Source organism: Antechinus flavipes, chromosome 3 (assembly GCF_016432865.1).
Source record: "Antechinus flavipes isolate AdamAnt ecotype Samford, QLD, Australia chromosome 3, AdamAnt_v2, whole genome shotgun sequence".
NCBI classification, from domain to species: Eukaryota; Metazoa; Chordata; class Mammalia; order Dasyuromorphia; family Dasyuridae; genus Antechinus; species Antechinus flavipes.
Window position 1 is genome coordinate 534,451,196 of NC_067400.1, and position 13,585 is coordinate 534,464,780.

The following is a 13,585-nucleotide window of genomic DNA, read 5'->3' on the forward strand; positions in this document are numbered from 1 at the left end:
TTTTTTGCCACAAGAACCATCTGTTTCCCTTAGAATTAAGGCATGTATGAGTGTGTGTTTGTGTATGTATTTAAGGGAATATTAAGACTTTTGGAGGGAAAAAATTAAGGCTAACCATAGACATAGTTTGACACTTGGAAAAACTGAATGGTTTAATAAGATAAAGGTGAAATTTAAAATGTTGGGTTTTCATGTTTTCTATTACTATGCAAACAGCATATTAAGTTAAATTATGGCTACTGTTTTATTTTGCTAATAATGCTAATCTAAAGTGCTCTTTTATATTTGGCAGTGAAGTAGAATTGTTAAAATGCTGATTCACTCTTAAAAAGTAGATATGCCAAGTAATATCTGTCAATGATCATTAATTTAGTTGTCTTAATACATCTAATCTCAGTCTACTAGTTTATTTAGCTTCTAGGTTTTGACCTGAGTGATATGTACGATGTCAAGAGTGTTTCTGTTTGAGTTTTGAATACTTTCCACAAAAGTCCTACTGGATTGCCTCATTGTGGCATTGAGGTGACTCTATCAAGCTCAAAAATAGAATACTGGTCTCAGACAATACAGGAGATCGAATATCTAGCCTAGCTAGTTGCCCAACCAAAAAGTTGGACATTAATTAGTGAATGATTTGGAAGACTAGGGAAGGGCTTCTAATGTGTTGGATGGATTCTTTGAGTGATTTATGAGGACCTGGAAGAAAATTGCACAGGATGAGAAGGCTCAGATTACATTCTGCATTGTTTGAGGCATTTCCCATATGTGGAACAATGGATTAGTTGAACTTTAAATACCACAACATAGACAATGATAATTTTTGGAAATAAATGGTAATCATAAGTTGTCTTTATTATTTTTCAAGCCCTTGAGGGTAAATACAAATAAGACATTAAGTTGGAAACAGAAATGTTATCCCAGGCATAATCTTGTTTCAATGATCTGATAGGTGTAGACTCTCTCAAAGTTCCAATGTAAAGAATTCTCTGCCTTTTACTTCCTCAATATCCCTTTTCTTCCCAGGCCTCCAACACACACAGAGAACACTTCTGCCAGTCTATTTCCTGGAGCACTTTGCTGGTTAGGTGGCACCCTTCATCTTAATATTACTTATTCAAAGGTTTCTTGAATTCCCTCTGGGGACTCTTCATCTTCTGATCTTCCTGGCTCACGACTGTTGGCTCCCTGACCTAGATTCTCTGTTTTTCTATTTTGTTGTTTTTATGTCAGCTAATTTTTAAAAAGTTTTGTTGATCTATTGTTTTTATATCAGCTATTTCTCTTCCCATTGAACTTTTGATTCAAGGAAAACCAGTTGATGTCTTGACTCTGACAGCAAATGCAACATTCCATTTCTGCCATCACCCTCCATTCTCTTGGATGAGATTGGTCACTGTAATTATTCATGTTTTAGTTACACAATAGTGTGGTTTTCTTCTCTTGTAATCTTTGCCTACATTCTCCAGCTTTCTTTGCTTTGTATCAGTTCATACAAGTCTAATTATGTTTTCTGAATTCTATACATTCTGTTAGTTGCATATAAGTTTATCCAACCATTCTTCAGTTGATGAGCACCTACTTTAGCAGTTTTTTCTTTTTTTTCCTGAGGTTAAGTGACTTGCTCAGAGTCACACAACTGGAAAGTGTTAAGTGGCTGAGGTCAGATTTGAACTTGGGTCCTCCTGACTTTAAGGCTGGTGCTCTATCCACTGTGCCACCTAGCTGTCCCATTAGCAGTTTTTTCTTGTACAAAAAAATGTGCTACTTTTAGGATGGAATTGCTGCCAGGTGGTGCAGTGGATCAGAACCGGAGCCCAAGACCAGGAGTTCAAATTGGGCCTTTCGAACTTTCTGGCACTTTCTGGCTGTCTCCTGGGAAAATCACTTGACCTCTGCCTCAGTTTTTTTTTTTTTTTTCCTATAAAATAAGCTGGAGAAGGAAGCAGAAAGCCACTGCAGCATCTCTGCTAAGAAAAATTCAAATAGAGTCATGAAGACTTGAACATAACTGGAAATGACTGAACTGTAACACTTTTAGGATATATAGAGACCTTGTTTTAAGTTCCTTGGGATATATGCCATCTATCCTGCAGTGGAAATCCATGGCATATCTCCTGGACTTTCCATTATTCAGGATTGTAGAACCATAGATTAGCGCTGCAATGTTTATTTCATAGATGGTATAAAGGGGAGATGATTTTGCCAAGCCAGAGAGGTCATAACTCAGATTGAAAGCTTTTCCTTAATTACATTTATTCTGTTTACTCATATATGCATGTAGGTTCTCTCTCCCAATAAAAAGTAAGTTCCTTCAGAGAAGGACTGTTAGACTTTTTGTATCCCTTATGCTTAACACAGGACTTGGCACATAGCTGTTACTTAATAAATGCAGACTTAGTTTCTATATCACACTACCTTTAAAGAGTTTGTTATAAGAGAGAAAGATAAGTCCCTAAGAAGGGAAAAATCAGGAGGATACTACCTGTCTCTTCCCTCCTAGGAGAGGGAAAATAAGGGAGAAGAATTTCTGGGAATTTGCTTTGGTGAAGTCCATTCATCCTAAACTGTGGCATGCTCTTTGCAATTGGTGTACGATGGTCATGGAAATAAGAATGGTTTAGAGAACAGTAGTACCAGACAGGCATTTACTAAGGGTCAATCATGTCAGTACAGACAGTACTATGCTTAATTTCATTGGTGGGTGTCGGGGGGAGGCGATCCTGATTTTGTGTAGATCACAGTGTGTGTGGGGGGGAATGTTTTGGTCTCCACACAGTTTCCATCATATAAACCTGAAGTTTCTCTCTCTCTCTTGCCTTCAGATGGCAGTAATGCACGGTTTAAGAAAAATGATGACCTTGGATGGTATATATCCTGAAAACAATGGGATGTAGGATTATTGATTTAGAGCTGGAAGTATTTTTCAAGTCTAGTCCAACTCTTAATGTTATAAACGAGTGTAATGAGACCCAGAGAGTTTTAGTGACTTGGGATCATACAACAATAAGTGTCTTGAGGTGAGGTTTGAATGTATATCTTTACGGCTTTGTCTACTCTGTTCTTGGGTTATTTTGGAGAATAGAAGTTGGAGAAGAAAACAGTAATACGGGACAAAGTTCTGGTATTTTTAAAGCACTGTCAGATACCTAAAAGTAACATTGACAAAATCAAAATGGCAAAAATTAAGATATAATAATGAAACTGTTGTCCTTTTGTGCAAGTTAAATTTATGGAATCCAAGGATCATAGTTTCTTAGCATGGGGAGGAATCTTAGAGGTTATATAACCCTCCCCCCATCTTTTCATAAATAAGGAACTGAAACTCAGAGACCAAGTACATTTGCCCAAGTTCATGTAGCCAGTGAAAGGCAGAACCAAGATTTGAAGTAGGTCCTTCAATTTGAAATCCTAATGCCCTTATTTCTACTCATTCCATCAGTTGCAGTGCAAAATTAATTCATGGAGCCATCATGTGGCTCTTATGTTTTGAAAAACTTCAGCTGGTTTGGAAAGGATAGTTTCAATCTTTTTTGGGGGACCCCCATGGATTTCTTTATATAATTCTCCCTGCCCCACCCCAGTTGCCATTTCCATTATTCCATTCTGGGGAGGTGTATGTGTGTGTTTAAAATTCTAGAGTTGAAAGACTTCTCTATGAAGACTTAGGAGGCATGCTTCTCAAACCTGAGGGTGACACAAATAGTAATAACTCATTTCTACTATGCTTTTAATATTTACAAAATGTTCTCACAAAAACCCTGTGAGCGAAGTAGTATAAATATCATAATTCTTGTTCTAAAGCTCACAAAGAGGCAAATTCTACTTTGATCACATAAACTACTCAGAGCTAGGAGTTAACCTAATCTTCTGGCTCTGAAACAAGTCCTTTCTCTATCACATCGAGGTGACTCAAACCAAGTCACCCTACATGGGTCTGCTTCCAGCCAAGTATATCATGTGACCATTTGTTCAGAGGACCATGTAATCACGTCAACTATCTTTATGAAAAGAAATATTTAGGCAATAGAACAAATATATTAAAATAGCCATGAAATTTCTACTTAAAGATCTCTGGATTTAGATGATGTAGAGAGTCCTTTTCAAGTCTAAGATTCAATGGTACTCATGTTTTGATCATAGAGCATTAATAATAGCATTAATACAGCATTTTTAAGTTTGCAAAGCATTTTACACAAGTTAGCTTAATTTGATCCTCACAAGCACCTTGGGAGGTAGATGCTATTATTCCTCATTTTACAGATGGGGATTTAACCTCAGAGAGGATTTACCCTTGCTTAGAGTTACATGATATCTGAGTCAGCCTTCAAATCCAGGTCTTCCTGAATCTACCTGATGTGCTGTCCATGTTGCTTTCTGCAGTAGGTTGTAGTGATTTAATTTAGTGGAAAGTGTCTAGAATCCTCAGTGACCAGTCTAACTTTCAGTCATCTATAAAATGGGAAGACAACATTAATTGATTGCTGAGATCCTTTCCAGCTCTAAATCCTGGCACGAAGACTAGAATATCCTATGCAAATATGTATAAGGATACTTTACTTTTTTGCCATATTAAGATATCTTCAGGTTTATACCTGAAAGTGTATATTAAAATGATGCAAAGTCTGTCATTAATGGTATTTTTTTTCCTCTGATATTTTCAGGAAAAATAATTTTTGGTGATAAGTGAGAATTTCTTGTATTACCATTTTGCTCTTTCAATGAGTCTAGGAATATTGGTTTGTTTGGGTTTTTTTTTTTTGGTTTGTTTTTTTTGGTTTGTTTTTTGAGAATGGAATGATAGCATCAGTTCTGGCAATTTCATGAACTTTAGTTTTGTTTCGTCCAGTCTTGTATTTTCATTAATATTGGTAATTCCCAGTGTGAAAATAGATTTGTAATTCACCTGCAATGTATGATAGCCTTAAACAAGTTGCTTGGGATGGGATGCACTGAGAAGTTATTTGTCCATGGCCCCACAGACCATGTGGATCAGAATCAGAATTTGAATTCAAGTCTTCCTGACTCCAAGACCAGTTCTCTATCTACTTTATACTTTCCATGTTGCCTTTCATTGGTTCTAGAAAGTGTTTCATCCACTATTGATATACAACTCCAAGTAATCCCCATGGAAATGTTTCCTTAAATGTTTCAGTTAACAGGACAGCAGGTATGGAACAGATTTATGTGACTAGGGTCTTGAAAAGGGAGGGCTAAAAGTGATTGGTGACAATTTTCATTACAAAGATGAGGTCAAAAGGCTAAGGCTTTTTCTCTCTTCATAGATATATGATAGAGTCCACATTATAGCCAGTGCTGTATATTTATTATTTATAGACACAATCTATTAAACATAGGAGCAGTCTCTTATGTCATCTCTCTCCAGGACACCTAATATAATATAGACTTTTCTAACATTTTCTATCATTGTACTTCAACTTTGGATGGCTTCATAATTCTATTGGTGTGGGTATTTCTTCCAGTGGTATAGATTGGAAACTCTGTAAGTTTTCTAATCTTATGTAATAGTTCTTGTCCTCGACTTCCCCAAAATCTTCTGTAGGGACTCTACCCAAATTACTACAGGCTATACATAAGCTTTAACAATGGGGATATAGGTACCAGTGCAAAACCAATACAAATATGGATATCTCAAAATATCCCCATCAATATTACAGAGAATCATAAGGGACCTAATACAACCTTTTCATTTTACAGATGAAGAAGCTGAGACACAAAGAGTTAAATGCCCTAGGAAATGACAGAGCTAGAAAATAAACTCCAAGGGCAGCTAGATGGTGCAGTGGATAGATCACCAGCCCTGAAGTCAGAAGGACCCGAGTTCAAATCTGAACTCAGACACTTAACACTTTCTAGCTTTGTGGCTCTGGGCAAGTCACTTAACCCCAGTTGCCTCAGCAAAAAAAAAAAATAAATAAATAAATAAATAAAAAAGAAGAAGCTCCAAATCCAGCTCTCTTTCCACTGTACCACATATGACTTATCCATTTCCTTTTCCAAACATATGTCTTGGATCATTTATTAAATTTCAATGAACAAAAAACATTTTCACTGCCCCCACATCACTACTATTGAAAAAAAGAATAAAAACCAGAACCCTTGTAACAGACAGTTGTGCAAAATTCCACAAAAATTATATTTCTTGCTAAAAATTTACAAATACATGTAAGTTGTCTTCTGGCATTATATGGCATGAGAATATGGCTTTCCTTTGTGGTATTGACTCTTGGAAAAAATAAAACAATGTAGACAATAAAAAGTGAATTAAAATTCCTAGAATTAAGAATTAATGAGTGTATTAGGAAAAAATTTGGAAGACTTTTTTTTTTATGTTTGACAAAACTCTTTTTTATTTACAACATCACTGGGTATTGAATCATCCAATTATTGTATTTATAGCTAAATAGTTTCAAGTGACAACATGATTTTAAGTATAATTTAGTAAGTAATATATTTTCACGTGTTCCAAGATTACTGTATTTGTACTGTATTGCTAAATGGAATATAGATCAAGCAGAATTTATCTATATTTCCATACATTTCAAATGTGTGTAAAGCAGAAAGCACCATTCATTTAAAAAAAAAAAAGCAGCTATAGAATGATATAAACCAGGTAGCCCAGTTTAATCTATTATGCATATATCTTGAACCTTAAGTTTTAAAATTAACACAAGCTAGCTTGTATAATTTATTTCTCTCGTTTTTTTTAAGCAACAGAGGAAACAACTTGACATTCATAATGTATGGAATGTTCCTTTAAAAGCTGTAACATTTTGACATTATGGAAAAGATAATCATAAAGCACCTGGAAAAATAATTGTGTTTTCCCCAAACTAACTAGTGTGCCTCAACACTTCACTTTTGCAGGGTTCCCCTCAAATCCAGGGATGCACCAATCATAGGATATTGATCCCTTTATGTAATATTGAAATGATGGTAAATCATTCCAATCATAGGCTAATTTCAAATAAAGTGAAATGAAACAATATAGGAGAGAAACTGAGGTCAAATAAAATGGAAACAATAACAACAAAAAAGCTAGAGCATACAAATCACAATTGGATTATAATGACTTATCTCATTAAACATTATACCTGTTCTAACTATAGATAAGTGACACTCTGCAGTAAATCCTTTGGGGCACTAAGAAACAAGCAACTGTGAGAAGATGAAAGGAAAGTAAATTAGATTATTCAACAGACTTGGGAAAAAAACCTGTGGCAAGATCCTATCAGTTAGTTTGCAGAAGATTTTTAAAAAAATTCTTATTTTAAGAGGTTTTTGCCCACCCTCCAAAAAGAGAGTAAATGTATTTAGAAAAATATTGTTTATTGTTTATTCCTTTAATTGTTGATACCTCTTTGGCTAGTATTTGGAAGATAAAGTCTTTAGTTCTAAATTTGATTTATTTTTTTTTATCATTTTTATTTGCAAGGTACCTCCTACTTTTTTCTGAACACTGTGCTACTCTGACATATTTCTGAAATGAGCTTTGTGTAGGATATCTGCACAGAGTCAATGTTAGGGAATATTATGAATATTTTGGTATTTTAAAAAAGTTTCTTATTTTTTTTTCCTTCAGTCTGCAAATTATTACTAACAGTTTCCAAAGACATATTCATAGCAGCTTGAAGCATGTCTTCTTTAGGCATATTGTCACCTGAATCAATGTCAAGTGCATCTGCACTTGCAGTTAGCTTTTCATGTAGTTGTGATATCTGTTCTGGCTGTTGTTTTTCAAAATAGGCTTCTTTTTCAGTTCTTCTGAAGTAAGAGATGTTGGTAAATTTGTACCTGATGTCTATAGAATATGTTCTGAAATATTTCTGGAACCATCTTGCATATTAAGTCGAATTGCTCTAGCAGATGTACTTCATCTTTCCTATCAAATTCCTGTCAAGCTAGAGTCTTTGTAGCTTTTCTTCATCTTCATCTAACATAGCAATTCCATCACATGAATGACTTATTTCTAAACATTGCTCTAGGTCTGTTTTCTGTACTCTTTGATTTTTCAGTTGAGTTAATTCTTCAGTGAATCTTGGTCTATGCATTTTTATTTTACCTGAATCATTTGCAGGAGCTGGTCAACTTCACATTTTGGTAAATAAGACTTAACAAATATGGAATAATCTTCCTGTTGTAACTGAGCCAAGAAAAGTATAAGGCAAATTTCTGATATTAATTCTGTACCCATCGAGAATGAATTTAGATTAAACCACTGTTTTCCTAATTTTTGAACTGTAAACTATATTCCTTGCTTATCAATGATCTTTCATTTATAGGATAGATCCCAAACCTCTGATACTCTGGGCTGTTGGAGATCAATTCCAAACTTTGAAGGCATTGCTTATACCTTGAATAGAGAAGAAACCATTGTCATCTATATTTCCTGAAGGTTGCTGTAAAAATGTTTGATAGTATTCACTAGTGACTCTTCTCCCTCTGCCATTCTCATCCTCATCTAACTGATGAGCAATAGAGGATAATTCCACAGGGCTAACATATTCCCCTTACAATAGATTATTCAGGCAGTGTTGAGCACAGAGTGAATGTCTTGTTTCTCATGGAAGATGGATTCCATGTTTATTTGTTTGGAGTCGAAGAGTGTCAAACCACCCCTCTCTAGCCTCTTCTCTATCCCTTTCCCCAGCCCCTTGCTCCAGCTCTGTCCCCATCTCCACCTCCACTAATGTTGTCTCTATACTGAAGTAGCACCTATTATAATAAAAAGAGTTGGAAAGACCTGAATTCAAATCCAGCCTCAGACAATTGCTAATTATGGATCCCTTGACAAGTCAGTTAATATCAGTTTAGTGGATCTTACCACTGGAGAAGGAAATTACAAACCATTCCAGTATCTTTGCCAAAAAAAACTCCATGGACATGGCTCAGGGGTTCATGAAGTTATACACAACACACCACCATAATATTTATCTAGCATTTACTATATTCAGAAAACTATACCAAACACTTTGAATTCTCTCATTTGATTCTTGCAACAACTTTCAGAGATGTTATTATCTAAATTTTACAGATAAGGAAACTGAGGCAGGTGACAAGTGACATGGCCAAGGTCACACAGCTAGAAAATGTTTAATTTTAGATGTTCTGATCTTCAGAGAATGTTAAAATGTAAGCTAATAATTCTAACATTCAAAGAATTAGTTCTAATTAGGATCTAGTCAGGCTCAAACTTTTCCTCCATCTTGTCTTTGTCTATCCTTTCTTCTTTTTGTCCCTCATTCCCAACCTCACTCTTCCTTACCCATCTTTTAAAGTCCAATAAAGTTTCCACATCTCCCTGATGCACTACTGTAGCCCTACATCACTTACTATCTTTACTATTCATTATTCTACACTGTATTTAATCAGTGATCACTTATTTATAAAATAAATTGTATTGACCAACCTTTTGTATTTACATCATAGTCATTTTTGAATATACTGTTCTTACCTCATCTGGGATGATCCTTCCATGGTAACTGAGAAGAACAATTAAGCCAAAGATCATAGCCAGTGATGATCTGACAGCTTATTGGTGACAATCCACAGTGGTAGTCTCCCCATGGAAAATTCAGGAATATCTCATGATTTCAGAAATCAAGGTTGGTTATTCTGATTACTCAGAGTTTAGTTGTCTTTTAGTGTTCTCTTCATTTACATTATTGTAATCATTGTATATATTATTCTCTTGGTTCAGAGCTCTTCTGAATGATTTCACATAAAAATGCCTCATATTCATCAATTGTCAGAGGCAAAAATACTCAATTACAGTCATGAAATGAGCTGGAGAAGGAAATGACAAACCACTTCTGTCTCCTTGGCGAGAGAACCCCAAATGAGGTCACAAAAGAGTAGATCAAGACTGAAAAAACCCTGCAAAACCATTATTTGTTCAGTGATCGGTACTTTGTTTCTAGGTTGTTTTCTCTACCACAAAAAGCACTGCTATGAATGTTGTGATATTATAAAGGGACCTCTATTATTGACATTCACTAATGAAATTGATGGTTCAAAAGGATTAACAGGTTTTCACACATAATTCACAACTTTTTTTCCACATAACCCCAAATTGTTTTCCAGAATGATTGGACCACTCATGCTATAGAGGATATAGCGTTGGATTTGAATTCAGGAAGACTTGGAACTAAATCCTACTTCAGATAGTGATCAACGAGATCACTGATCCTGTCCCAAGTCATTTGACGCGTCTGTGGCTCAGTTTCCTCATGTAGAGGAAAGTATCTCTCATGTAATAAGAGAGTTGGACTTGATGGTTTCTACCTTGAAATTCGATTCCATGATCAATATGCCATCAACAATGTATTAACTTGCATACCTTTCCTCAGCTTTAACTACCACTGAATCATTTTTTTTATTAACTTTTTTTTATGATATCTTTTGCTTTTTACCTTACCAGAATTTATTCTGGTATGCCTTCTTCCCCTCCTAGAGGGTTATCATGTATAATAAAAATTTAAAGAACACAAAAAGAAGAGGAGGGAAAAAAAATCAAAATTTATCAACTGCCTCCCCCCCAAAAAAATCTGAAAACGTCGTTCCACAATTGTAGATCTCCCAACTCTACAAAAATGTTAGATGGGTCTATCTTTTCATTTGTCTTCTTTGGGGTCATGCTGCTTAATTGCTCCAGTTTACATCTCCTCGACTAGGTTTACAAATTCCCAAAATGATTGGGATCCTATCTTAGATACTTTTGTATAAATTTTGTTATAGTGAATTTGATGCAAAAAGTCATTTTTAGCTCTACCCCCAGAAACTTCACTATCTTTATAAATTTCTAATTATATAAATCTGAGCATTTCTTGGAGTATTTTCAATGAACAAATATCCCTTTTTTTGCCTCAATTTTCAGTCTTAAAAAAAACAAAAACAAAAACAAAACCAACCAACCAATCGAGCAACAACAAAAAAAACCTCATAACAAATATAGTGAAGCGAAACTACAAGTCTAAATATTAAGCTAAGTATCCTGGTTTAGTGAATAGAGAGCTGGTCTAAGAGGAAAATGGCGTTCAAGCTTTATTTCAGACACAACCAAATTAACACTTTGACCTGCTGTGTGACTCTGGTTAAGTTTTTAGCCTCCAAGGCAACCAAATGGAAGCTCCGGTATTATCACGACCTCCTGACTCTCCCTCCTTTTTCATATTCAATCAATTGCCACATCTTGCGGTTTCTGCCTATTAAACACATCTCTCCCATTTGACCTTTTCTCTTCCCTCACAGACTTCTCTCCCCACTTCTTAGCTGCATTCAACTGCAGCTTCTAATGTTCTTCCACGCATACTACTTGCACTTGTCAAAGTCATTTTCCTTAAGTGTCTATCTGGCCATGTGACTTCTTATTCAACTCAAGTATATTCCTATTGCTTCCAGGACAAAATAAAGCCAAGTACAACTTAGGCTCAACCTACCTTTCCAAGCCCCCATTCTCACTCTTTTCCATCGACCAATCAGACCTTCCCTCCTCACATACTTTATTCAACCTCCCTTCTTTGTACTTTTGTACCGGGTTGCCCCAAATGCCTGGAAAACTCAAAGTCTCGCTTTTTCTTCAAGACGCTGTTCAAGCACCATCTTCAGCAGGTGATGATCTCTCCAAATGCTCGTTCCCTCCCATTATTTTGTATTTAATCACTTCATATGTACTTGTATTTATTCACTTTATACTATATGCGGACATGTATTTATAGGTTATCACACACATATGTACAGGTTGTTCACCATTAGAATGGAAAGTCCTTTTCTGTAGAGACGATTGTTTTTGTATCTGTATCTCAGCACTTAAAACAGTGCCAGGTTTTACTACTGGTTGATAGAATTGCAGATGAGGTACAGAGTTGTATTGCCCGAGGAAGTTTTCTCCGAGATCACAAGTCTGGACCAAAACAAACAAAACCCAAGCCCACAAGCCACCGGTACCATGGAAAGCGTGCTGGGCTTGCAGTCAGAAGCTCTGCAGCCTTGTGCGGGCTGTGGTACAAGGGGCAAAACCGGCTTCTCCGCTCTCAAATCCCCAAGAAAGGGGGAGAACGATACTTGGGTCCGACACACTTCACAGGGGTCTGGCGGGGATAGCACTTTGTAAACTTGAAAGCGATGAAGAAAGGAGAAAATATTTCCTCGTCTTTTGTCTTTGTAGATTGAGTTTTGGAAAGCCAGTCTCCTTCCAGAAACCCTAGGGCGCAGGTTAAGATTGCCCTTCTCCGCACCCCACTCCAGCCCAATTTCACTTGGGAAGTTAGGAATAACCCCGCAGTTCCATTGCAAAGAGGCACCAAGAGAGAAATCTAAAAAACTACCCACATACACCTTCCTCTAACTCCTGGGGCCTGGGAAATATTTGACTCTGTGGCTCAAATATCCTTCCGTGGTAAAGAGGGCAAGATACTGGCCACAGAACGCCCTTTTCGCCTACTCCGTGCCCTGCGCCTCTGAGCGCTGCCAGTCCCTGCGGACCGCTCTGCCTGTACACTTTGGCGGACCGACTGCAGAGTGGGAGGGGGAAGGGTGGAGCTGGGGGGCTGGATCCCCTATTGTGACTCGTCTCCCGGCAACAGCGAAAGCGGCTGGAGCGTCCTAGCAACGCGGAGACGGTCCACCTCCAGCCCCCGTGCTCTGAGGTCCCGGAGTCTCCCCGTCTCATCCCCGCCACGCCACCTTCTTCTCCCGCACGCACACACCCAGCCACCTCTCTTCTAGCTTGGCCAGGGCTGAGGCTGCGCTGCCACCGCGCCTTTAGGGAGCCCTCAGGCGTTTAGCTAAGGGAAACCCCAAAGGACAGGGAAAAAGAGGCAGGGTGCCGGAAGAAATATCATTTAACAAGAGAAGCAAAACCAAAATAATAGAGAGATAAAGAGTGAGAGAATGAGAGAGTGAGATAGTGAAAAAGAGAGTGAGCGAGCGAGCTAGTAAAAGCAACTACAGAGGGAAAAAGGGAACTCAAGGAGAAAGAAGTGGTGCCCTGGGAGTACCCAGGGGGCGTGAGAATTAATTTTAAACGCACTATCCCCCCCAAAAAGCAAAGCAAAAAAAAAGGTACAAAAAATCACAAAGAAAAAAAATTCAAGCAGCAAAATCCAAACTCAAGAAGCCACCGCGGTGTTAAAGGAATTCGGAAACAAAGATGTTGGATACCATCCATCCAGCTCTCCTCGAAATAGGAAAACAGGTGTTCCCCACACTGCCCTCGCTGTCTCAGGATGGTAAGATGTCTGAAGCTGGGTGCTTCTTGGGATGGGCTTCTTATCTGTCTTAACTCTATCCCCCAGGCCAACCCCACGGCTCTTAAGTGGCTTCGGAAGAAGGGATGGAGGGTGTGGTGGAAAGGGCATTTAATGGAGAAACAAGAATTTCCCAGATTGTAAACGTGAGAGAGGTTGTTCCTGGGATGGAATCTTGCTTTGGCTCGGCTTAAATCTAAATGGGTCCTTTTGGGGGAGTTATGGCCACCCTGGATTCTGCCTCAGGTAATTCTGGAAGGATGGCACCAGCAGGACTCTACTTTGGACAGGGGCTGTAGAATGGGAAAGTTTTAGCGTGG

At 37.5% G+C, this 13,585-nt stretch overlaps 1 protein-coding gene and 2 pseudogenes across 1 annotated transcript in view; 1 reads left to right on the plus strand and 2 right to left on the minus strand.

Moving 5' to 3' along the window:
* Positions 1-7,568: 7,568 nt before the first annotated feature.
* Positions 7,569-8,069, minus strand: LOC127555156 (ataxin-3-like; annotated as a pseudogene).
* Positions 8,070-8,071: 2 nt separating this feature from the next.
* Positions 8,072-8,927, minus strand: LOC127555155 (ataxin-3-like; annotated as a pseudogene).
* A 3,637-nt stretch (positions 8,928-12,564) lies between these two features.
* Positions 12,565-13,585, plus strand: part of CCDC81 (coiled-coil domain containing 81) — a 70,754-nt gene continuing 69,733 nt past the window's right edge. Inside the window, exon 1 of the mRNA XM_051987287.1 lies at positions 12,565-13,247. Coding sequence (XP_051843247.1) covers positions 13,169-13,247 — 79 coding nt within the window. The 5' untranslated portion in view covers positions 12,565-13,168. The remainder of the gene's footprint in view (positions 13,248-13,585) is intronic.